This window comes from Falco rusticolus, chromosome 7 (assembly GCF_015220075.1).
Source record: "Falco rusticolus isolate bFalRus1 chromosome 7, bFalRus1.pri, whole genome shotgun sequence".
Classification (NCBI taxonomy): Eukaryota; Metazoa; Chordata; class Aves; order Falconiformes; family Falconidae; genus Falco; species Falco rusticolus.
In genome coordinates, this window is record NC_051193.1 from 49,530,440 (window position 1) to 49,556,902 (window position 26,463).

The window sequence follows — 26,463 nt, forward strand, 5'->3', positions numbered from 1 at the left end:
CAGTCAGTCATTGGGATTTTTCTGTTTATACAGTCACTACAGCGTAAGAAGAACCACTGGAGAGTGATTTGAGGCACTCAAACCAAGGTAATCAGGTCACTCCAGTGCATGGAGCTTTGGTGCCAAGTAAATTCAAGTTAAGGATCCCAAACATTAAGACAACAGTCACTAACGACAACGCAATAGAAATAGAGGGGTCTGTCTGAATTCTTACATCTCTGTAATGCAGTTTGTCCCAGGGCTGAATATTAGCAGCTCCATCAATTTGGGATCAAAATATAAAATAGTCTAGGACTAGATGAGAAAAAACAAAAAAAATTCCTTACGCTACAAATAAGAAAAACATTTTTATAAAAACAGAAGTTATTTGTAATGCGTAACAGTCTCTTGTTTTCCTATAGGCTTGAGTCAGGCAACATCACAAATCTTATGACACCATCTGGTGGCAGAATTCACAGGCGATGATTACCAGCTGTTAAAAAGAATTTGCTTCCAGATATCTTATTAATTTTTCCATTACAAGATGAAGTGGAAAAACTAATGGAAAATTACCTTAATGTCCCCTAGATGAAGGTATCTACAAGTCTTAGCATCTCCGTACACAATTTGAACATGTGATTGCTGTTCTTTGTATTGGATATCACAGCCCTGCATAAATTAAGATGCATTTGGCTGACATCTCTTCAAACGTGACATTTTTTGACATACGGGCTAGAAGTTACTCGAAGTTTGTCACAGCAACCAAACTGATACAGGAAACGGACTAACAAAGTTGGTTAAAACCAATGACTTGTTCCAAATTGAAAACACTAGAATATAGCACCTATTCAACAAACTTTACGTACAAAAATAAGTCAGTTATGGAACATACGTGGTGGTGCAAATGCAGTTGCCTTATACTGCTAGTTCAGTTGAAATCAAGCAAGCGCAAAAAAACAAAACAAAACAAACAAAAAAAAAAACCACCAAAAAATAGTTGCCTTTAACAGAAGGGACTTCAGGATAGGAATCTATTTTCCAAGGTAAGAAATTACCAACCCACATTGCATTGACCCTTAGGACTTGCAGTATTCATCCCAAATATTGCAGTGCTAATGGGGAGTTTCTTTTAAATTTCAGCAAAACTATTAATCAAATTTTTGGAAGGCTTAAGTGTTTTTTAAGGCTAGGATCTATCAGTTCACCAAAACAGTCAATTAGTTTAATACAGTAATTGAGGCTTGACTGAAAGAAGTAGCAAATAACAAAAGAGCAGAAATAACCAGCAAAGGAACTCATGCTGAAAACAGTCAGTCAAATCTCAGTCCTCTTCTCTCTCAGGTCATGCCTTAGAACTCATCTGTACTACAAAGCTCCTTACAGCTGCACTTCAGAAGGCAAATGACATAAGGTGAAAAGGAGAATTTCTTACTCGCATAAGACCATTGTTATCAAACCACTATCAACAAAATATATTGAATTATTAATGCCATTTCTATCCAATGTTCATAAACTTTTCCAAGTTGAAGTTCATAAGCACCCCTGAACAGTTCTTAATGCAAGTTTGCATGTGAACTACCCTGCTTGTAATGATGACTGATTACTTTTAAATATCTCATATTTTGTTGAACTATTAAGACTTGTTTCACACCATCAGTCCCACTCCTTTTAGGTTAACAATATTTACCATCAGATTTATACATGCTTTCACACATCACGTTTTTAGCTGTATGTTGTAAGAAAGGTAACTAGGCAACTTTGTACCCAAAGTCACACTTCAACGCTGGAAACGCTTCTAGAGGGTATGAAGAGACAACATGATAGCTAGAAACCTGCTCTAACAAAGCTAGTATTTAACAGAATTAACAAAGTTTAGGCATCACTACCACAAGTATAGGATGCTCACAACGCAAAACAAAAGGTATGCCCGCCCCAAAGAAGGATGCCCGCTGCACGCCCTCCAGGCCGGGCCTGCCCCGCTCCCCTCCCTTGAGGCCGCCCCCTCCGCCAGAGCCGGAGTAACCCCCCACCACCCCCGCCACCGCCACCGCGCTCCCGCAGCCCTCTGCTCCCCGCAGCCCCGGTACTCACACATCGCACCCCTCGCCAGGGCAGCGGCCCGAAAACCCATCCCCCTGCCGGGACAGAGCAGGCCCGGCCGCCGCCTACCCCCGAGCCCGCCGCCCGCACAGCACCAGCGCCGGGCCGACCCCACCGAGACCCGCGGCGCACGGCGGGGTGGGGCAGCCGCCCGGCACAGCCAATGCGCCCGCGGGACGGCGGCCGCGCTGCACGCCGGGAGCGACGCCTGCGCCCCCCTGCTGCCTGCCGGGAAATGTAGTCCCGGCGGCGGGACACCGGGCGCGGCGTGCGGGCGAGGGCAGCGGCGCTTGTCGTCAGTCAGGGGCGTTATCCAGCCGACAAAGGTAACAGACGTTGTTATCATCTGGAAACGGAGCGCCGTAAATACACGTAGCGCCACGCGCTACCACTCTGAAAAGCGGGCGCTGAAGGCGGCAGGTGCCTCAGCAGCGAGAAGCTGGTGCAGGGTGCAATAAGCCTTAGTCTACCGGGCCTTTCTAGGGGCCAAAGTCCGCAGCAGCTCTGAGCATCCCCAGAGGGAAAGCAAGGCCTGGGTCCAAGATCACAGCGGTTTTACTGGAAGAGGGACCTTGGAAGAGCATCTAGAGAACAAGTCTTACAAGGATCGGCTGAGGGATCTGGCGTTGTTTAGTCCAGAGACGAGAAGACTCAAGGAGGACCGTACTGTTCTCTACAACCACTTGAAAGGAGGCTGTAGGCAGGTGTGGACAGGTCTGTTCTCCTAGATAACAAGGGACAGGACAAGAGGAAATAGCCTCCAGTTGCACCAGGGGACGTCTACATTGGATGTTAGGAAATATTTCTTCGCTGGAAAGGTGGTCAAGCATTGGAACAGGCTGCCCAGGGAGGTGGTGGAACCACCATCCCTGGAGGTGTCTGAAAAACATCTAGATGCAGTGCTTGGTGACACGTTTTAGTGATGGACTTGGCAGTCCTGGGTTAATGGTTAGACTTGATGATCTCAAAGGTCTTTTCCAACCTAAACGATTGATTATCTGACTCTACAGGCTCAAAGAGCGGCTTCGATGCCGCGAGAGCTGCCGGCAGGGAAGAGTCACCGCACCCAAGAAGGCTCACGTCTCAGGAAAGGCTATGGAAGACGGGATCTGCCATTCCCAACAGCCGTTTCCCCTTCTGCCCCTGCTCTCCTCCTGGTGAAGGCACGGGGCGGACGCACTTCCCGCAGCCATCCCCGGCCGGTAGCCACCGGGCCGCCTCTGCCCGGCGCTGGGTCCCACCGCGCCCGCCCCCACCGAGGCCGGGCCGCGCGCTGCCTGCCACGGCCAGGGGCGGGCGCTGGCGCGTGCGCACGAGCCGTCGCGCGGCGCCACGCCGGGGGCTCGGAGGCTGCCCGCGGCGCCCGGCGCGCCTGCGTCCTCCCGCCACGTCGGGAGCGGCCCGCGGCGCCGCCTCCGGGGGGCGGTGCGGGGCCCCGCTTCCGGGGGGCGGGCAGCGACGCGCTGGCGGGTCGGCGCTCGGCACCGGCGCGGGCGGGACATGGGCTCTTGAGGGGGCGGTTCGCTACAGCGCGGCGCGGTTGGAGAGCGGCGGCGGCGGCGGGGCCGGTAGGTGTGCGGTAGCTGTGGCTTACTGGCTCCCTGCGCCCCGGGCGCGGCAGACGGCTGGCGGCTCCGGTCGGCGGCCGCCTCCCTGCCGCGCAGTGCCCCGTGCGGGGCGGGCCCGGCCCGGCGGGGGCCTCTGCGGGGTGGGGCGGGGCGGCCGCGCTAGTCCAGCTGGTGCCGCCCTGCCGCGGCGGCCGGGCCCGCCGGGCTGCGCGGGGGTAGCGGGGCGCGGGGCGGGCCCCCCCGGGGGATCCGCCAGGGCCCCGCCTCAGGCTCTCCGTGCCGGAGGCCGCGCCGACCCTCCTCGGCGGGGGCCCTCGGTGCTGTTTCCAGGTGGTTTTCACTTGCCTGGCGAGGGCCCCGGGGTTGGGCTGTCGGGAGGGTACAGCGGAAACCCCTCCTCTTGGTACGCCCTCCTCGCCTTGGGTGTCATGCGGCCCTGAGACTCGCCGGTGAGGTGCTGTTGTGGTACGTGGTGAGCAATAAGCACCGAAATTAATCTGTACTTTTGTGCTTCTCTTGGTTGTACATCTTGATGCCCTTGGCGCTTCTGGGAAGCTAATGAAGGGTCAGCTTTATTTTTCATTTTTTCTTTCTCCTTTTTTCACTTTCGTTTGTGTTTTGCACAACAGAAGTTATCAAATCAACACACGTGATTTGATGACCTAAGAAAAATGAGCTAAGGAAACTTTGGAAATGTCTTTATACAACTTCTCTAGCTGTTTACCTTCCTCTTTTTCACCCTTTTAAAAAGGATGGTAGTTGCTCAGCATCCAGAACTATGCAGCTGGGTATTGCTTTACTTCTCCTTCATAAACAAACCAGATTTTGTGCTGCAGAGAGAACAGCTCTGTAGGAATGTGTTTAGGGATAAAGGAAAAGCCTCCTGTAATGTCAATTGTTTGATTCATTGACTTGAGCAATAATTAATTGCTTGCTGACAGTCTAGTGACCAAACTATATGCCTGACTTCCTCTGCTCTGCCGTTTTTGAAGTACATTATTATATAGCACAGTTTGTGTCATTAGAAAAAAGTAGGATTTGTTACTGTCTGTATGTGGATCTAGGGTTGATTGTTAGTTTGTATTGGCCAGTAACTAATTTGGAGGAGGTATCACGAGGCTTTTCCAGGAACAGAAATGAATTGTTGAGACAAGTATAGAACTGCACACACTCCACAGAGGAGGTGGCATTACTAGAGCCTATTCTTTGTGTTATCGCCTCTGTGCAGTGTGTTCAGGAAGCAGATAAGACAAAGCAGGAAGCATGCAAGTAGTGTCTTATTCTTGTGCCCTGGCCTTTTTCCCCAGGGTCACAGATGCTTTATTCATTTATCTTGTAGGCAGTACATTCTGGTGCTGATACCTTGTACCACCCTGCATTAGCTGAGCTGAATTTCAGCTGACTAACAAGTAGGATAACTGTTTGTGTGAAGCCAAGGGTTTAAAAAAACAACTCCTTTTACACTAGTGATATGAAGAATTTGGAAGAACAAAAAAAACCCCAGCCCTAAGTAATCTAATTTGAAAACCGTCTAACTTCTGATCTTTGCAATAATGCACAGAAATTTCATACATTCATATAACATTCATGGTTTTCGAATAATATGTTTTCATGATTTTGTCACGATCATTTCATGATCTTTTGGGCAAGGCAACAACTTGCTTTACAAGAGAAGGAACTGAGAGAGATTCCATGATCACCTGAGGCTGTACCAATTCACTGATGGCTAAAAGTATAGCTCGTGTGATACTGGCTTTCAGTTAACTGCTGCAACCACAAGGTTGTGTCACTTAGTTCTACCTTTGTGCTAAGATTACACAAAATGAGGCATAGGCTGCATTTCTCAATCATGCTTTCAGATGTATTGGTTAGTAGGTATTATTTAAGTTTTCTTTCCTGGTATGTATATGAAACATTCAAGGAAAGAATTAGTCAGATGAGGATTGTAGGATTTTAAGGTTTAATACTTTGGTATTCTTACTAGTGGATTATTTTAAAAGAATAAAGTACAAGTATTACTTTCAGTTTTATCTGAATTGAAGAGGTAGTCAAATATAGTTATTTGGAAATAGAAAAGGTAAGATTCTTTCATATCATGACTGTATAAAAATGAGTTAACTTGAACATAATGTATGAAAGCTTTCCACTCAACTCTCCTACATTTAGTTCCTGACTGCCAAAAACTTTTGCTAGACCTTGAAGAGGAAAACAATGTGAAGATATAAGCATGGAGTCTTGCTAGAACATGTTGTAGGAGTTGTGGTTTTCATTCACAGCTTGGAAATAGCTCTTTTGAGAGAGAAAAAAAATTATTCTGAAAGCAAACTTAATATGCCTTACGGTGTTTTGGCATTAAAGAGATAAACGTACACCAACTTCCAGCTCTCACAGCTATTGTCTTCCATGGCCACAAATACTATGCCAGTTTCTTCTTCTGTCACTTTATTTACTGCTCAGAAGAAAATTGCAGACCTCTTATTCTCTATTTGTGGAACCAGGCACCAAGGCACAGCCTGCTGTGTGCTATTGATATTATCAAAATATCTTTAACAGGAAAAAAAGGAAATGTTATCATTGTTATCAATGTTATCAAAAAAGTTATCAGTGAAGGAGGAAGAAAAGTTTGTGATATTGTTTTAGAAGCATTACTTGATAGGGGGCTAGGTTCAAATAGAGGGCCCCCAGGTGGTGAATAAGGACTTAATTTATGATATTTAGCAACTGTGATGGATCTATGACAAGTTTCTGAAGGGCATTAAGCCTGTCAGAGGCACAAAACAGCTGCATGTTAGCCAGAGATGGAGGGCAAAAATCTTGGCTTTGTGAAAGTGCAAGCAATCAGAACAATTCATTGGTCTGGTGCAAGTAGACCTGTCTGGTTTAAGAAAACTTGTCACCATAGAATCATGGTGGTTTGGATTGGAAGAGACCTTAAAGATCATCTAGTTCCAGCTCCTCTGCCACGGGCGGGGACACCTTCCACTAGACCAGGTTGCTCAAGGTCACATCCAGCCTGGCCTTGAACGCTTCCAGGGATGGCAGCCTCTTCCTGCCTGCAGCCCTATCCAGGTGCGGACTGTGTAGTTGCAGTTGAAAAAGCACTTTCTTATGCCTTGTGGTGCCCTGCAGTTGGTGCAAATTCACAAAGATTGGTAAGACAAAAAATTCTTATGAATTTTTGAGTGCTTTGGGTAGCACAGCCCGAGTATGCTGTAACTGTTGTAAAACAAGGAAGTAATTTTTTGTTTTCCTAGAGCTAATAATCCTTAGAATTGCTTTTCAGCTAGTGGTGAAGAAAAGCAGATTCAAACTGCATGTAAATTGTCTACTATAGATTTCATTATCTTGGAAGTGTTTTATAAGCCTCAGGAGGTTACTGGGATTGAAAAACGGTTGAAAAGACTACGCAACCTCACTGTTGTTGTGGCTTTTGAAACTTGTTTATGTTGGAAACTGAGTGTTGGCATAAATAGCTGGCAGCCAGTTTACAAGTAATTCTGAATGAAAAAAAACACTTGCAAGAAAAACCCTTAGTGGTTCAGTGGAGTATCTTAGACCAACGACAGAGACCACAAAGAAAGATTTCATGTTAATTTTTTACTGTGTGGTCTGGGGAGACAGGTGGCAAAGATGACTGTTGTTGCAGGCTGCAGAAAACAGTACTTTGATCTTGAGGCTCTGTCAATTCAGATGCTTAATTTTTTTTCCCTCAAAGTTTTTAATGTATCTGTTGTCAGGGAATCCCAGCCAGAGAGCTGCTGTTGGATAAAATGAGCCTGCTGCAGTAGTATGCAGTAATGATGCTGCTGTTGCACTCGGTCTTAAGAAAATTACAGCTTGGCAGGTGTTAGCTCTCAATTCAGTAGCTGGGGTAGGGGCAGAACTCTTGATTAAATACTTGTGACTGATCTAGCTGAAATGTGGTAATGTGAGCAGCACTTTCCCCAAACAAAAGCTTGCACTGTACTCTCACAGGATCACCCTACTGCTAATGTAGCCGTAGCCATAGTTCACATCAGTCTGTGTCACCTTCCAGTTTTTTCAAGTTAGACCAAGAACCTACTAAGATGCTTCAGCTGCTGTGTGATTGTGTTGATTAACCAAATAAAGATCTCTAAGCCAGTAATTCTTTGAATGGGTCTGGCACAATGCTAAAACCAGCTCAAAAGTGCCTGTCATGTCCCTTGTTTTCTTACAGGAAATACCTCGAGGTTTTAAACAGTTCTGTTAAATCACCTTTGCTGTGTGTTTTCCTCAGCCTTGTCCTACCCAAGTTTCACATAAAGAGAGCGAATGTAAGGCTTTTCAGGAGCCATGATTGAATGTGTAGTAAATGGAAAAAAGTCTGTGCAGACAAATTTATTTGCCTTACCTCATTGTTCCTCTTGTCCAAAAGATAGAAGTAACTTAAGTCTAATCCATCCTCAACTGGCTTGGACCATAATATCCTAATTTTAATATGCATTATAATAGTGAGTTAGTAGGATGGCTAAGCATGATATGAATAGTCTTATGAAGACATAACATCTTATCTAAAGCTTGTGGCTGGAATTGCAATTTCAAAGCACTCTTTCTGCCCCTGCAATCTCCAAAATAAAACACAGCAGAAAAGAGAGATTCTTATGATTTGCAGGTCCTGTGTTCATTACCTTGATGCTCTTGTTTTTTTGATGAATCTTCCTTTTTAGGATAGTGATGATGGCTGACAGTCATAGTTATGATGAATGTGTTAGTCTTCTACGTTTCCTGGTAGAAAAGTTTTATGAGGCCCATTACTTCAAGAAAAGGTATTTTTGTAGCAAGCTTAGTTCTGCATACTCTGTAGGTGCCACATTTTCCTATGCAAGAGGTAGAGGGGGAGTTGTGCTGAAATATGTTTAATCCTTGCAGTTTGGTAACTGAGTACATTCTGCAGAGAACTTCTTGATAACAAAGTAAATACAGCTGACAAACTTCCTTCTTTGAAGGAGTTCTACTTTATATGTAGACATACTAGTTTCATGTTTAAAACTTTCCACTTTAGAGAGAAAATAAACTAAAATAGCAGATTATTGTTGTAATATAATTCTAAAGTCTCTTTGTCTTTTTTTTTACATTGCGACTAGGATTTTTAAAATGGTAGGAGAGGGAAAGCCACTAGATGTTGAGCATTGATATTAAAATAAATGATTGCCTTAGCGAATCGTGCATTATAATAAAAATACATGCCAGGAATACTTTAGCTATATTGAATATTTTCTCCCTGAATATTTTGTCTTTATTAAGGAATCTTAATACCTTGGATATAAAATCATGTTATCATATGCCATTAGCTTAAGAGCTGGATACCTCAATGGGTGCTTACGATTCCTAGGCAGAAAGATTAATGCATATCCTTTATGTATGTATGCTGTGTTCTGTTGGAATAGTTGAGCTATTATTTCAAAACAAGGGGCCTCATCTTGGGTGTTACAACTTCTTCTTTAGAGATATCTTGCAATGAAGGCACCTGCTATATGCAGCTATTTCAATTAGGTGTGCAACTATCAAGTATGTACTTCAGTCGTTGGGAACAGGCGTGTCATTCCCTTGCCTCAAGAAACTGTGTAGTGTTGGCTGCAGTGTGGCTCTTCAGAAACTCGATTACAGCCTCTGAGCTGGGATTACATCATACAGCCATCGGTTATGCTTATGCTGGTACGTGAACTCCTAGGTAGCCTGAACCCACAGCTGCAAAGGGAAGTGGGACACCAGGGCTGCTGAAAAAGAAATCTGCAGCTCACTCTGGGAATACAGCTGCATTTCTGGCCCTATTCTGCAATTACAGTGGAATTGTTGGGAAGCTGTTATATTCAGAGGGTGGGGACATCTCATCTTGCAGAGCAAAAGGGATGTGATATGTTTTATGGCTCCAAGCTGCAGGAGTACCTAACCATAGCAACCAAAGTAGGGAAAGGCTGGCCAAGCCTGCAATAATTACAGTAACTGAGATATTGCTGCTTTGGTGCAACTATATAATTGAAAACTTACCCTGTTTCTGAATATTAAATAAATGAGATTTTCATCCAAAGAACCAGCTTGATAGCACTTTCCAGTGCAAAAATAGGCCATTTCCTCCCAGTCCTTGCTTTACTAGTCCTTAGCTGTGTAAACCAGCTTGAAGGGCATTCTCAAATTCAAAGTTAGGATTGAGGTGCCCAAAATAAACCTTATGGAAGGAGCTTAAGGCTGTGAATGAAAAGGTAAGTCACTGATTATATAATGATATTGGACTACTGCAAACTGAGCATTAGAGACCTTGTGTGAGAATGCCATCATGTAAAAAAAAGTCAGACAAAAAATAACATTTGTTGACACCTACTTAGAAAAACCTCCTAGAGCTCCCGTCATAGGCTGAGGAGATATGTTAGGTGCTAAAGATCAGACCTGCTGAAGTATTCTCTGCATCCTTCAGCTGTAAGGGATTAGGTGTCTTGATGACAGTTGACTGTCAGAGGTCTGCACGTGTCCTGCAAAGAGCTGTTGTCTAGCTAATAGCTGGGTGAGTCTGCATAAATTGCCCTTCTAGGGGCAGTTACTAATTTTATGTCTTATAAAATATTGACCTTGTAGGGAAAAATGGAACATAGTCAAGCAGAATATTTGGAGTGATCTCAAGGGATAATGTGAACTTAATGGGAAGCTACTAATGTGAAAGAGCAAGGGTTAATCTAAAGTTAAGGGAAAATGAATAGATAAAAAAACTCTTATTCTCAGCTTATGTGCTATCTCATTAAATGCTTGTATAGCCTGGATGCTCTATATTCCCGTTGGTAGGAATGCTGGCTTTACTACCATTCCTCCAACAAAAATGCAGATTCTTGGCTCTGATAAGAATACAGTTATTGATGGGCTTGCTTTTTTCCCTTGTCTCCTCAGGCAAAAATGTATCTTCTGTTTCTAGCAAAGGTTAAATCATGGTGTGTTGGGACTTCAGTTATCAGAATCTTGATCCTTTCTTTATTACGAAAAAGGTAGATGTGAAAAACCTTTGCTGGAGTTGCAGATGTACCATTTAAAAGTTCTGCTGATCCATTTGCATTTGAAGGATTCACCATACCATAAGAATTAACTATTTCTGGAGTGTTACTGGAACCATTTTAGGTGGTACTTGGGCAGTGAAAATGTTTTCCCTTCTGTCTGAATTCCCTCAAAGGGAAGAGGAAGAACACTTAAAGTTTTATGGTAGTAATTAAATGCCTTAATGAATTTCTTTATGGATTATTGGGTAAATGAATGTGCTTTTCCAACATGGAGAAGCTTTTTTATTTTAAGACTTCCTGATTTGTACCTTAAACTAACAATAAGTAGAATATTCAGAAAGTGTTTTGGAAAGGGAACTATTTTACCTACTGATTATTCCTACGTTTTTCTTAGCTCCTCTCTTAGGTCGTATCAGTTGAATAATTCTTTCAGTGCGTTCTAGTCCTAACCAGGTGTTGTACCAAGCGGAATGAAATGTATAGGCTCTCATTCTTTGAACTGTCTTCCAGTTTAAACTGAAAATACTGATAAAAAGGTAATTCTGATGCTTAACTGGTATCTCTTATTACAGGGGGAAGATTCTATTTAACGTGACTACTTGAAGTAATAGTTCCTCATCATGGCTGAACTATCGCATGAAGAAATTCAGCTGAGGGCCAACCAGGTCACTGATGAGGTAAATATTATAGGAGGCCATCTAGGATTACAGTACTTACCTGCCAAGATTACAATATCTTTTTAAAATAAAGGCAGTCTAAGGTAGTGATTCTGCAAGGGTATTCAAATGTTTCAAACTCTTGCTTTACTCGTTAAATGCCAGAGCAAAGACTACTCCTTCCTGAAAGTAAGAATGGATTTAAACTTCTTAATTGTAAAGCCACCTACTTGACTGAGTACCGATCACCCAGTCATGATTACTGAGACAACACAGGCTGGGTACCTGAACTATTTGTAATCATGTTGATACTTCATGACTGTTTTAATTAACTAAAATTCATTTGAATATATTTTGTTTCATAGTGACTTTCAGATGGGATAAGCAAAGTATGAGCAAGTACTAAGAACCAAGGGGTTATGCTACTGAAAAAACATCTCTGATGTGCTGCCAGTATGATTGTGTTGTAGTGTGTATTACAAATAGGCTGAGGAACCTCTGTATACTAGTTGCCTTACTGCAATGAACTGGTAAAAAAGCTTTTCAGACACTGATATGTACTGTTAACACACTCATTTAAAATTCTCTTTCTAGTCTTTGGAAAGCACAAGGAGGATTCTTGGCTTGGCCATTGAGGTGAGGAAAAGCTTTTGCATTCCCTGGGTATTTACTAATTTTAGTATAAGAGGCAGCATGTTAACTATCATGAAGTCATCTTAATCACTTTTTTGTCTTTCTCAAACTGAGATACATATTTCATTATTAGAAGTTGCTGATCTAATTTAGTAGTAGGGTTGGAATGACTTAAACCTAATGTTTTTCACACTATGTAAATTCAAGGATCAGTATTCTTTTTACCTGTTTCCCTCCTAAGCAGAATGGACTAATCTCCAAATGCTACAGATCAGTTATAAAAAATATTGTGATGGTCAGTTATGGCTTTGGCTGCTGCATCACTTGCTTCTCATAACGTCTTCCATTTGTCTTTGAGCTCACTTTGCTTGTGAACAGTGTGAAAATGTCTTTTTGAGGAGGAGGGTGGAGCTCAGTTGGGTTGGGTAGTAGAGGGTGGGGTTTGTTTCTGAACAAAAGTAGTTCTACATACACCTTCCTACAATCTGTTAATCAGTTTTAACTTTAAAGGTAGTTAAGTATGCTGGTTAAACTCTTTAACACCCTTGTACATGACATTGTGTGAGAAATCTGTTCCTCTACACTTATGGCATGCATGCCCCATTGCAAAAATGACTTGATAATTTTGATACTGTAACTTGAAAAAAAAACCAGAACATCATGTTGGTAGGGAGTAAAATAGGATGGTTGGTGGTCAGCTCTGGTAGACTTAACAAAGCTTGACTGGTTCAGCAGGACAGTTTTGCTGGTACTTGGATATGGCATAGACAAATGGGAATCCAGAGGCTAAGCAATAATGCCTTTCAAAGCTAATGTCCAGACTTTTAGTGCTGAAGAGTTGAGACAATTTATTGTGAGTGTGAGAACGTTAAAAAAAAATCCTGTGAATAAGGAGCCTAAAGTGTTTGGTCACTACTGCTTTAGAGCCTGTATTCACAGTCCAGATGGTAGCAGGCTGCTGTGGAACTGAGGATGGTACTGTTGTCAGTGAGGCATTTGAACCAGCATAGCCTAATGAATGCTTCTCAAACACAAATGTTAAGAACATGTAATGAGCCACCATAATTTCTCCTGATACTATAGTCTGGTGATTCCTAGAAACTAAAATAACTCCTACCATACAGCTGTATGTTGCCAGTTTATAGTAAAGCGTTGGTGTGACTTGCACGCTAGATTCTCGAGACTTTGAGGCAGTACTATGATATATTCCTCAATGCTGATTTGTTTTGCTTGCCTCTAAAACTAGTGAACAGCTAATCTCTTCCTGATCTCTTCTGCTGAATTCTCAAGAACGGTTTTGCAGGCTTTGTTTTGCTTTGTCTTATTCTGTCTTCTAGGACTAAAGGCCTTGTCAGCCCTAGTGAAGGGCGTAGGGATAAAGAACAAACTAAATACTACTTTTCAGAACAAGGCACAGCTAGGTTTACTTTTTTAGCTTGATAATTGTAATAGATTGAACTATGACAATAATGTTATCTTGTTGTAATATGAAAAAACTTCACAAGAACCCACTGATTGAGATAGGCTGACAATCTCACCTGTTACACTAACATAGGGTCTAATTTGAAACTTAGCATAATTTTACTGCAGAATGTATTCTTAGGATAGTGTTTTATTACAAACTTTGTTGCCTTATCAAATTTCCTATAGAGACCTTCTGATTTAGCACTGCTGTATTGAAATCTGTTTTTTCATATCTGCAAATAATCTTGTTTCTGCAGTCCCAGGATGTTGGTATCAAAACTATTACCATGCTGGATGAACAGGGAGGTGAGTTCTTCCTCCTTCTCTAATACTAAAAATAAATTTTGTGACTAAAAAAGGATTATCATTCAAGAGTTGTTGCTGAAGCTAAAGGCTTATTAAAGACTACTTATGTGAGCATGAAATTTGCTGATCAGTTATTCCCGTGTGCAGTATTTAAAAGAGGTTTTTAAGTAGTTGAGAGATCATGTTAGTTACAAGTAATACAGCTCTGCTACAGAAGCCCATCCTTTCCACCACAGCATGAATGTAACTGTCTGCATTTACTCTTAAAAGCAGCAACAGAAGTGCTGCCCTAAGAATAGGGGTGAAGTATCTTTAATGTAGTAAACAAAACTTACTACTCAGTATCTTTCTAAGAAATAATAATAACAAAAGAAAAAATTTAAGTCCCAGAAGGCAGGAAAGAAAAAAGGCATTAGTTTTGGTGTAAAGATAGAACTGAAACTTAGAAATTCCTGCTTGAGAAATATTAATATCCCCCGCCTTCCCCCAATCTGTTTATTCAGGTTACTTGTTTCTCTTCTAGAACAACTCAATCGCATAGAAGAAGGTATGGACCAGATAAATAAGGATATGAGAGAAGCTGAGAAGACACTGACAGAGCTCAACAAATGTTGTGGGCTCTGTGTCTGTCCTTGTAACAGGTCAGTTAAATTGGTACTTTTGTCTGATGTTCTAGAATATTCCCAATAGCTACTGTATGGGAGATGGTCGCTAATGAAAGAGCTAATTAAAAAATGCTGGATCTGTAGGAAGGTCAACTATTCTGGATCATAGAGCTGCATCCTATTAGAATTGTATGAGAGTAGCTAAAGCTTGCTTGCATCTAACTGTATACTATGCCCCTTTCACTGTAAATATAGCTGCTGTATAACATCCTGCACAATTGTGCCCGAATCACCTTAAGGCTTATATTTAATGGAATACTATCAATGTCCATACAGATGAGACCAAGTTGGACTGCAAACAGCTATTTTTAAATGCTTGTCTGTTAGAAATTTGACTCCAAAAATAATTTTTTCACAAAAGTGCTTTGGTACTAACTTAAAAGCAGGAAAACATGTTTTGGAGAAGGAAAGTAATATTGATTCTCTAGGCATTTAAAAATTTTTCATGCTGTAGTGAGGAAGAGTAGGAGAACGGACGATGTTAAAGCTTTTAATCTTTCACTGGTACTACATAAATTCTTGCAGGCCTGCTTCACACTACCTCTATAACATCAGTGTTACAGCTACCACATCCAAGTCAGTTAAGATTAATCTAATCTTTTCTATGGCACTTATGCTGTTTAGGTGTTTAGAAGTACAAACAATGATCAGAAATCAGTATTATAAGGAAAAGTATTTTATTTAGAGGTGTGCTAGCTTTATGTTTAGCCAAAGTATCAAACCAGTTTGTGTGAGTTGGATGGGATCATAGTTCTTCCAGCTGAAGAAGAAATAAGTTAAGAGTTTGACCACTGAAGTGAATAGTGGGTGTGTTCACTTTTGCTCTGTAAGCATGAGCAAAAAACATTGTCATTCAACTGAGAGATAGTAGAAATTTAGGTAAAAATTCCTTGGTGTAGCTGAGTCTGCTTATCCAACAGAATAATACTTTGAATCACTTAGGATAGATGGGAACATGGACTCAAAGGCTGAAAGTTGTAGTGCTTTAATATCTTGAAAAAACAGTTCTGTCCTGACCTCTGGATAGTGTCCTTTCTGTTTTGTATTAGTTTTATCAGGCTGATGGACTCTGAGCATTTTGACACTCAGTCTTTGTTTTCTGTATTTGACAGTCTTATTTCACTGAAGCTAAGCTGCTTATTGACACTGAGCAAGCTCAGAATTTAACTCTTGTGGCAATAAATGGATAACAATAAAAGAAATAATGGTTTGTGTACCAAAATGGGCAGTAATGTATAGAGAAAAACCACTAGAGAAGAAGCTGAATGCTTTATGTATATCTACTGGTACACCAGTTTTTTCTGTCAATGTCAGAGTTATTTGTCTAACCAGTTATCTCCAAAGCTTTTCATTTTTTTTCATAAAGCTAAATTAGAACAGTTGCTGAATTAAAATATTGCTTTGCACATTTCTCCTAGGCTTACACTATTTATAAAAGCTTTGTGAGAACACAAAATACTGGCAGTACTCTCATCTATGTACTAATAACAATTTACCTGTTTGCTGGTCTTTACTATTCTTTCTTCTCTTTTCCATTCTCTCCTAACACTGATGCTTGCTTTCTAAAAATGAAGACTAGGATAAGAAGCTGTATTCACTTAACTGGTGAAAGCGGATTTTAGGACAAGGTCAGTCTTATTAGTGCATTTAACCAGCTGTTTGAAGTGGTGCTTCTATTGGATTTGTGCTTGCCGAATGCATGATGTCTGCATGCAGGTCTCCTTGTGACTGTGATGTGTTGTAATGCTCATGTGAACAGAAAATGTCAGTTACTACAGAGTGCATTAGCTGTGGAAATGCTCAACAAGTGCTTGAGCCCTTGCTGGTTTGACAGGTTGTACAAAATACCTTACTCTTACAGAAATGAAACATGAGAAAAGTGCATGTAATTTGAATAATGGCTCTTTAAAAAAAAAAAAAATCAGGTGGTGAGAGCTTTGTCTTAAACTGTGCTTAGTTGAGCACAATTCTGTTTTCTAGTAGCCTACTTCAGATGCGCAAATAGTTTTCAGGCACTTGTTTTTTATGCAATAAATTGCCTCTGTACCTCTGGTACCTAAGACTTTTGGTAATCCAGAATCCAAGCATACAAAGCACTCCTGCTGTGCAGCTTTAGTATGAATGAGATAAAAATAGAATGCTTGATCTAGTTGTAGTAAACATAAAGATATCTTCAAGCCTCTGTATGTACCAGGAGCTAGAATTGACTAGTTTAGTTTTGTTTAGGATTCTGCTGTGTGCTACAGTTCCATTATAAACTGAGAAATTATTCCATTTCTTCCTCTTGATGTATTCCTATTAGGTTACTTTTCATAAGTTCTGACCTATGAAATACAATTTCCTATTTTGGTTACATAAATGGCAGAAGAATGAGGGGAATATTTCTTCATTACAGCTAATTTCACACTTCAAATGTGAAACATCTGAGCTACTGAAAGGCAGTATAAATAAATTGATTACCTGTAGTTGCAAAGTTAGTTGTTCTGAAAGACACTACAGGCTCACCTTCACAGGCTTTTAAAGAGACAGAAAAGTAGCAGTGGAGTCTGGATTATCTACCTTAAACCTGAAAATGCCAGCAAACAAGGTGACCATGAGAATATTCTTCTCAAAATGTGTTCTTTAGAGTTCATGAGAACTGACCCCCAATTTACATTCAGGTTTTTTTCGTTTATATTTTCTTCCCCTCTTGCTTTTTGTGGGTCTGTGATTCTTGAGATTACCATAAATCAGAAGAGGAAAAAAAATTAAAGGACACTGACATGAAGCAATTTGATTTGCCACTTCAGTGGAGTTAGTACAACTGAATTGCAGAATGAAGGAGCTATTTAAACATATTGCTGTTATTTCATAGTCAGAATTAACCTGAGAAGCATTAGCTTTAGAAAGAAAGATTTGGCAACAGAAAATGTTTGACAAAAATCAGTAGAGATTAATGATTTTGTTGCATACTGTAGCTGTTTGTATTTGAGGGGAGTATTTTCTTTCATCCCCATTTGTTCCCTGAAAAGTAAGTAGTCCTGACTCTAGACTAATTCCTGTTGTAAATGCAACTTTATCATATGACCATGTAAGCTTCCCCATTACTGTCATAAGCTTCCCCTCTTCTGGTTGAGTATATTACTTTAAGGAAATTACCATGCTTGTATTAAAGCTTAACACTGAATTAATCACTGTCCCTAGAGTAACCCAGTTGTATCTGGAGAGTACAAACATAAGAAACACTATTGTATAGACAAGGCTTTGTGTATACAAAATCTAATGTCTTTCAAGCACAAGACTTGTTTCTGAAAATCCTTGATTAATACAGAACTTCAGTCAGGAAGCCATATTTCTGATGTAGCAGTTCAGATTTCTTATTTTTACGGAGTAGGACGAAGAACTTCGAGGCTAGCAAAGCATACAGAGCAACCTGGGGAGATGGAACGGAGAACTCTGCAGATCATGTGATATCCATGCAACCAAGAAGTATAAATCAACAGCAGCCTCAGAACTCTGGAGGACCAAGTGGTGGATATATTACCAGGTTTGCTGCTTCATATTTCTCAATCTCAAATGCAGAAATCCTAAGTTACCAGTTGTCTGCTTCTTTTGGATGCATTTCAGGTAAAGTTGTTAAATAGTAAGTTTTCTCTGCTGCTTGGAGGAGCTGTTACTGCTTGGAGATGAGATGAGATACCTGTGCTTTCAGTATTGTAGTGCTTATCTTACACTTCCATTTTTTTTTTTTTTTCATAGTGGTGGTATTATCAGTCTGTTTCTGGATGTGAGGACTTAATGCTCAGTTATTGAGGGGCTTCTTAAAAAATACCAAGTACTCTTACTGTCATAAAAGATATTTGAGACAAATTCATGTCTTAAGCTTCTGGTAGCCATTCTTTTGAATTCTAAGGCTATTTTTTGTAATAGCAGCTAGCTTAGTACCATTTTTGGTGGGCTGCTTGCTTGGAATAAGTGTGGTTTTAAGAGAGGGGAAAAATGTACCTTGGCTTGAATACATTGCCTGTCAACGAACAATTTCTATTAAAGTAAATTGAGGGTAGGGAAAAGCAAGTTCTTGATTCGTGGAAACATTGTCTTAATTATTTGAACAGGATAACAAATGATGCCAGAGAAGATGAAATGGATGAAAATCTTGCTCAAGTGGGAAATATTCTTGGGAATTTGAAAAACATGGCTTTGGATATGGGCAATGAGATTGATGCCCAGAATAAACAAATAGACCGGATAAATGTAAAGGTAAGTGTCAAAGGGTGTTCTCTGCCTTCAGCTTAGAGGTTGTAACAGAGAAGTTATAAGGAATGGGTTCACTGTCTTATCTACCTGTATTTACAGTAAATATGCATTAAGATTATACCATCCTCTAGGTTGCAGTGATTAGAGCAAAGCATACATCTTGGCGTTTGGATATGTAGCTGAAAATTCAAATGCTTCAGAGTGTCAGTAAACCTAGATAGACACAGGTCACCGCTTACTCTGGAAACAACTACACTTTATCGGCTCTAAAAGGGCAGACGTTTACTGGAGGTATAACTGGGGGATTGTTGCTTGTAGGGAATCTTGTATGTGGTAGGGAATAGGTATTTTTAACAGTAGCAAGATTCTTCTGGAAATTCGGAAAACTCACTATAATCATTGAATGTAGAATAAAACACAAGTAGCTCACTGCCCTAATTCTTATGGACAAGTTAATGTTGGGGCTGGGGAGACTTTGGAATAGTAGGTTTTGTAGGTGCTCAGGGGTATGGTCTGCCTTCATCTGCACGTGAAGTTAGTCATAGCCAGTAACATTTTTTTTATTGCTTTAAAGATTAACAAAACAGGTGAATCATTTATAAATATATTTTGGGGAATTTTCTTTCAGAGGCCAACTTATGAGGAAGTTACCCCTACTTTTAGAAATCCTCATTCTGAAAATGAATGGAAGCTCTTTTACAGGCATCCTGGTTAAGAAAGGAAATGAAACCTTTAATGAATAGTGTATGTTAAAGATTTTTAAAAGCAGAAGTGAATACCAGTTGATGTAAATTATAGTATTAAGACAAAATGGGAAGTTAAAGATACCACTGAAATGCCCAGTAAGGTTAAAAGTAAGAGGAATGGAATTTTATCAAATATACAGAGCTAGCCTGACACAAATGCTGGTTGTACCTATGTCAGCATCTCAATTTTTGTCTAGTAATTTAGGCATTGGAGTATTAATAAGGCCAATCAACGTGATCTTATGGAAGATTACAGCAGTTTCAGGGAACACTGAACGACAATGAAAATCTGAGGTGATTGTCAAGTAAAAGAAGTCAAACTTTTTAAGGAACACTAGAAAATTTAATCTGGTTTTAAAGCAAGGTGTGAAATTCTTACAGATTATTAAGTGGACTGAAAATTTCCTGGTCAAACTAACTGCAAGCGGGAATTACTGTTTTTAGCAGTAGTGTTTCTTGTAGCTTCAAGCACATGTTTTGGCCTGATGCTTTTTCATTTTAGTGGTCTGAATAAATCTTGCTTATCAGGTCTTACTAACTATTAAAATATGATGTAAACAAGTTAGAATTGCTTTACAAAACAGCAATAAAAATAGAAGTGCAATTCCGGGCTCTGAGACTGGCAGCCTGTCTCAGGACATTTAAATTAAACCGTTTTTGCTGATAACTGTTTCTTAAATCTAGTGAACAGTGTGGAAACCGAATCAAAATGTTGAGGGTGAATTTCCAAAGGACCGTGTAAAGAAACAAAGAGCAGTATTAGGCTTAACTTCAGAATAGAGTTGATGCTTTTATTTTTACTTTAAAAAATAAAAATACGAAAAATTCCAACTCACCGGGGAAGTAAATAGTCTTGACTGGGTGACTTACATTACTGTCTTTTCCTGAGAAGATGATCTAGTAGCTAGGTCAGTGTGTTTCCAAAGTGGTGTTAACAGGTTGGGTTCTCACTTTTCTGTAGTAGATTCTTGCCCCTCCCCAGCCCTTGACCGGAAGTTCAGGAAGGAAAGAACTGGAGGGAAGGGCTAGAACTGCCAATGCCCTCTTCCTAGCCCATTGCAGGATGGAAGTGTGAAATGGCTGATGCTAGGCACAGGTAGAGTTCTCGGGAGTTCCACTCATGGTGAGGGTAGAGACTACTTCTGTGCTTATTGCCCCTCCTGCTCGTTCCCCACTGCAGGGTGGATAATCAGGGAATTTCTAAGCTGTTTATCATACCTTTTGGTAAAACTGTATTGTGACATTTGTTTAGCTTAGATGCTGTGGCTGACTTTTTATAATGGTAAAACAATTATAAAGTGCTTTTTGTTTACAGATACCGTAATATGACACTAGGACACTGGAGGGCATGTGGATTAAACCCAGGCATTTTAATTTTGACTTTATGCCCATAGGTCACGTCCAGTTTTGACTATTACTTCTAGTCCATAGCAACAAAGCTGCTCTGTAGAGGTCATTAAGCTGTCTAAACATTTGGAAAGAGGGAATTTTTATCCTCTTGTTCTGTTAATATACTTCCTGACTTGCTGAGGCAAGCTGCTCTGTGTTTTGAGGGTCAGCTTAAGGTTAAAAACTACTTCACCTGCTTCTGTTTCTGCCAGAATTGACAGCATATGCTGGCTAGGGCAGGAAAAAGAACTATTTCCAGCTTATAAAAGTTGGTCTCCTTCTGTCTGCCACAGTGAAAACACCCTGCAATTCAGAAGTTCATGTCAGTTTGAATTTTGAAACTATTTTGCATGGAGTCTGCATATGACCTGTGAATTTCTCTTTCAGGCCGATACAAACAGGGAACGTATTGAGCAAGCCAACGTCAGAGCCAAGAAACTAATTGACAATTAAAGCCTGCTGTCATGGTTCAATGACATGGTCTCTCCAGCTGCAAGCCACCATATTCATGGATCTGTGAAACTTCTATTCTGAAATAAGAGGGGCTGGGAGAAATGAAGCAGTACCCTTTCTATAGGGATTGATTTTCTTTTACGTTTTTATTGCTTCATGTAAACATGGCTGTGACTCCAAGAAAGCAGCCAATGTAACTTCCTCCTACTCATCTGCCTTCACGTTCTTTAAACTGCTCAGGGCTAAAAGGTTATGGCTTTGAGAATCTTTTTGCATGCTTTATTCCCCTCTCCCATGTCTCTCTCTTTATTTTTTTTTTCCTGCACCTAAAATATAGTCCTTCATTGAAGATGAACAAGCAGGGTAACCTGAATTCACGGTTGTGGAATGCTGGAGAGGGCACTATGCACTGTTTGAAATACCTCATAAGTTGAGTGTCTTCACTAAAATAGGGACTTGGTGAATATTGTCTGACTTGTATCTCTAGCAGGCTAACCATAGTTTTACAATCCAAACCACATAATTGATTTGGGATTGAGTTTGTGGATTACAGAATTGAAGAGGCCCACTACTTAAAGGTTGAGGGTTTAAAACACTTCCTAACCACACAAACATTAAAGGTAACTGAAGGGATAGGCAGGTTGCCATTTCTTTACTATGAATTGACGTTGATTTGGAGGTCATGACTAGGAAATTGTGCTGCATTGTTCTGATAATTGTTGTGTGTATATATGCCTGATCTAAACCCCCTGCACATGTGAGTAGAAGAAAATAAAACTATCTCCTTGAAGTATTTATTTGATGGAAAATTTTATGCCCCACGTTTAAAAGTTAACTCTTAGTGTTTGAATGATGCATCTTCACTGGAAGAAACTGAATAGAAAAGCATGCAGCTTTCTCACATCCCATATGAGACTCTGTTTTGGCCAGTTTTCGCTGGAGTTCAGATTATGCCTTTTTCCAGTGCAAAATAATGACTGAGATGTGGTGCAGAGTTTGCTCTCAGTGGTGACTTTGGGGGAGCTTCTTAAACATATAGAAAACAGAAGCTTACTATGAAACTTCTTTGTCACAAGTCTGGAGGAAGCAGAACCTATTTATGAACTGTATGCTAGTTCTAAATAAACTAGTTCTAAATAGATTACTGACTGGCTTATTATTGCAGACTTTGGGACTGGCAATTGGAAATACTGCACATCCAAGTTGCTTGCAACATAAATGTTCCTGTTCTGTTGCAGAATAGAGGAGTTTCTGACCAGGTGAGGTAAAGCTGTCTTCTGATGAAGAAGAAAAATATTTTGATTTTACTGTAATATCATCAGATTTATTCCCAGGATTTTCTTGTAGTAAATGGCAAGTGACCTGTATAATTTTAACTCAGAAATATATTATGCCTCTTTTAAAGGTGAAAATGATGCTTTGGACTAACCTGTGATACTCGGTGTTGGATGGCAAAAATACTCAAACAAAGTCAATGGGAGGAATAATTAAGACTAATAGCATTATGGCATGGCTTTTTGGAAAGACAGTCCACAGCATCCTGTAGCTGTTAGTAATGAATCCTAGGGCTAGAGAGGTGACACTAATCTACTGAAATGTAAGACAATATTAAGTGTTTTATTCTCTTTTTTTTTTTTTTTAGGAGAAATACAATCGTTATTACTGGCAAATTCTCAGTTCACTTCCAGAACAACTTAAAAAAAAACAAAACACAAATGACACACACGTGCACACACAAAACCCAAACCCCCCACAAACATAAAAAACCCCAACAAAACAAGCAGGGAGAAAAACTGACGAAAGGATGGAGCTGATGCATGTAATAAATAGGCCAATGCTAGACTATGGTAATTGCTGGAAAACTAATCAAAAAAACTAGTCTACCCCATTAGAAAATGAAGATTATGTGCTTAAAAACACAAGTAGCAAAGAAGTACTTTTAAGAACGTTGCATACTGCATTTCTAACAAGAGCATGTATGGGAAAGCATAGGGGATTTGTATGCTCAGGGGTGTTTTTGTCCTCCTTCGAGTAGTACAGAAGTCTCCAAGGTGTGGTGCTCTGACAGATGTGCTCTGGAGTGGAGGATTGTGCCAAGGCACTGTGGGGAACTTTCCATGAATCTGCAAAAAGGAGAAGCGAGAGCAGAGAGATGGTGCCGCAGCCCCCCCTCCCTTCAGAGTGGGAAGTGGTGTGTCCCTGGGCAGTGTCAGTGCTGACTCGGTGATCAGGGAGGATGTTCCCCTAAAATCCCATAGAGGTGAGCTCCATAGTGGTCATTGCCTTCCGCCCCGCCCCCCCCCCCCCCCCCCCCCCCCCCCAAGAAGGACCCTTGCCATGGTTTCCACTCAGCCAAAAGCCAGTGCCAGAAGGCATGTGGTGGCCCAGACAGCTCCCAGGTGAATGTGCAGCTGTCCAGGTCACATGCTGCAGGGAGTCCCTGAGCCTGTCACTGCTGCTGGGGGGCAGCTGAGGTAATACCTGTGTGAGATGCACAAAAAATAACACCCTTTATCACTGAATGTGCTTGAAAACTATTTTCTCTTAGAAATGTCTGTCCTGGTTTCAGCTGGGATGGAATTGATTTTCTTCTTAGTAGCTGGTGCGGTGCTGTATTTTGGATTTGGTGTGAGACAATGTTGATAGCACACCGATGGTTTTGGTTGTTGCTGGGTAACAGTCGTGCCAAGGACTTTTCAGTTTCTCAGGCCCTGTCAGCCAGAGGGCTGGAGGGGCATGGGAAACTGGGAGGGGACACAGCCAGGGCAGCTGGCCTGAAGCAGCCAAAGGGATATTCCATACCATAGAATGTCATCCTGACTATATAAGCTGGGGGAAGAAGAAGGAAGGGGGGGGAAGGTTGTCTGTTAGGTCATTTGTTTTCTCAAGTAACTTACATGTGATGGAGCCCGGCTTTCCTGGGGATGGCTGAACACCTGCCTGCCATGGGAAGCGCTGAATGAATTCCTTGTTCGCTTTGCTTGTGTGTGCAGTTGTTGGTTTACTTACTGAACTGCCTTTATCTCAGCCCATGAGTTTTCTCACTTTTACTCCTCCAATTCTCTGCCTCATCCCACGGGGGGGGGGGGGGGGGGGGGGGGGGGAGTGAGCACGCGGCTGCGTGGGGCTTGGTTGTTGGCCAAGGTTAAAACACAAGTGTTTATGCTTGGTTTCCTGTCCTTGAAAAACTTGGCAGAACTAGTTGCTGCTCTGCAACTAAAAAGTTTCCCTTCTATTTTTATTTCACAGAAATCCTAATGTTAACAAAGGAATGGGTGTGGTTGGAAAGACAGGATTTTTTTTAAAAAAAAGAGGAATATTTTTTTAAAACTCTAGTTTTCATCCCTGCATAATCAACATCACCTAACTTCAAACTATGGAATGTGTCCATCTCTTCTTTGAAAGGCCGTTATTTGACATGGGACTATAGTTCAGGTTGATAAAGGAACTAAGTAAAATAACAAACTTTCCAGTCAAATATTGGTAACGAGATGCCTAGCAAATACCTAGATATTAAATCACTAGATTTCACCTACTGCTATTACAATCTCACTTCCAGGGCAATTTAAATTGTATTTTTTCTGATACTAGAATGTTGGATTCCCAGAATGCTCCTGGGGGCAGCTTGTGTTGACTTCCAGCAGTTTTGAGCTGCAAGAGAGAACAACATACCTGGGAACGGCCTGGAAGTACTTCTCACGTAGTATATTCTTACCCATAACTGGGCGGAAAAAAACTGGGGACAGCCTGTATATGTAACTATTCTGAGCTTGCAGCACGTCCCGTGGGTATGCTTAAATGACGATAATTGGTAAAATCAAATTAGCCTATTCTTTGATAAAAGATTAATTAAGCCTTTTATTCAGGGGTAGCTATAGCATGAACTGCAGCACATGCTGCTTGTGCAGCCACTTGCAGAACCTTCCTCTGTGAAGGCTATACGGTGAAACAATTTGCTGTTTACACAGTGCTGTGACTTGCAGTTGCTAATTCTCCTTTGCTGCATTTGGGAACAGCAATGCACTATCTAAATGTTGAATAGATGCATAAAAAGTTTTACCCCAACGAAAAATTGAAAAGCCAGTGATACAGAACTGAAATAAAATACATTAATGGTTTATGTTGTTAACTAGGGTCGCATTTTCTACCTCAGTCATTCCAAAACAAAAAAGCTTCTAGTGTAATTGTGTATGGAAATAAAATCGTTTTCTAGTCACCTGTTGTAGAGTGAGGGTGATGAGAAGGGAAAACTGAGAAACTCCCAATATGAAACTACTAACAGATTACATGCAGTGCTGAAATGTACAGAACAGTGTTCTACTAAGTGACTCAGTCACGGTTATTTATTGCTGTGGTCTAAAACATGTGAGGGTATTGGCCAGCTTTTTTTCTTGAAACAGAAATAGTCTTTCTCTGTTCTGGTACAAATTTGGTTAATCCAGGACTGACTCAGCACCATTCAGTATTTTGCATGTTTTCTCCCTTTTGCTTTACAAAATTTTTGATAGCTGTCATAACTTCAAGGTAGGAAAGACTAACAATAAGTAATTGAAAGGTTTCTAAGTGTACTAGCGATCATATAAGAGAAATGTTGACTTTCTCGAATAATTCCAAAAGCAGTGAGAATTTTTTTATAGCTATGCTAACTACGTAATTTTTAAATGTTCTGATCTACCATCTCTTCTTACACATCCTTGCTGAATAGACAAAAGAATCCTGATAAACAAATGTTAAATGAGAGAAGCAGCATGTCTGAGCAGATACTTCCAGTTAAAAAAAAAACAACCAAAACCAACAAAAATCCACCACAGCACAACATTGCCAAGTGCATACATATTGATGACAGACCATGCCCTTCGTAGTCCAGGTTGGTGAATGCAAAGGGGGACTCTGTTAACAGAGGGGCTTTGTTCTCTGGGTGTCTCGCACATGGCAAATCTTTAGGAAAAACAGCTAATACTTCAAATGGGCTTTAGGTACCAAATGGAAGGACCTGAAATTTAAAACAAGTCTGAGGCTTTAAACTATTCACGGCTGGATTTGCACATCAGAATCTGTGAAGTCTGTTAGTATGAAGCTGAATAAATTTCTAAGTATACTGGGCCTTGTATTATGGTAACATAGGATGTGTTCTTAAATCAGTTCTCTAGTTGTCTTGCAAAACAAAGTAGCCTTGTAGGCATTGTCTGCAGTCAGCTACTTCTTAGAGGAAGTTAGTAGTTCTTCCATAAAGTAACACCTAGAATAGGGGTTCTAACGTAAAACTA

At 40.8% G+C, this 26,463-nt stretch overlaps 2 protein-coding genes across 7 annotated transcripts in view; one reads left to right on the top strand and one right to left on the bottom strand.

Annotated features, from left to right (window-relative positions):
- The window catches only part of ZNF106 (zinc finger protein 106), a 42,883-nt gene extending 40,673 nt beyond the window's left edge, over positions 1-2,210 (bottom strand). For both annotated transcript variants that reach the window (XM_037393468.1, XM_037393466.1), the window contains exon 1: positions 2,071-2,210. The gene's annotated coding sequence lies outside the window, so the exon portion shown is untranslated. The remainder of the gene's footprint in view (positions 1-2,070) is intronic.
- A 171-nt stretch (positions 2,211-2,381) lies between these two features.
- SNAP23 (synaptosome associated protein 23) lies at positions 2,382-22,337 on the top strand. Of its 5 annotated transcripts, XR_005105331.1 has the most exons (9): positions 3,517-3,647; positions 11,221-11,325; positions 11,899-11,940; positions 13,659-13,707; positions 14,231-14,348; positions 17,746-17,898; positions 18,467-18,611; positions 19,552-19,648; positions 21,131-21,213. XR_005105331.1 is itself a non-coding variant. In XM_037394796.1 (8 exons), exons 2-8 carry the CDS (start codon positions 11,269-11,271, stop codon positions 21,194-21,196), a joined length of 630 nt encoding a protein of 209 aa, XP_037250693.1. In that variant the 5' UTR covers positions 2,382-2,405; positions 11,221-11,268; the 3' UTR covers positions 21,197-22,337. The 5 variants fall into 5 exon arrangements, 4 of the variants coding, with proteins under 4 accessions (XP_037250693.1, XP_037250689.1, XP_037250691.1 ...); XM_037394796.1 differs by lacking the exons at positions 3,517-3,647; positions 19,552-19,648 and adding an exon at positions 2,382-2,405 and having other exon boundaries at positions 21,131-22,337; XM_037394792.1 differs by lacking the exon at positions 19,552-19,648 and having other exon boundaries at positions 3,518-3,647; positions 21,131-22,337.
- Positions 22,338-26,463: the final 4,126 nt, after the last annotated feature.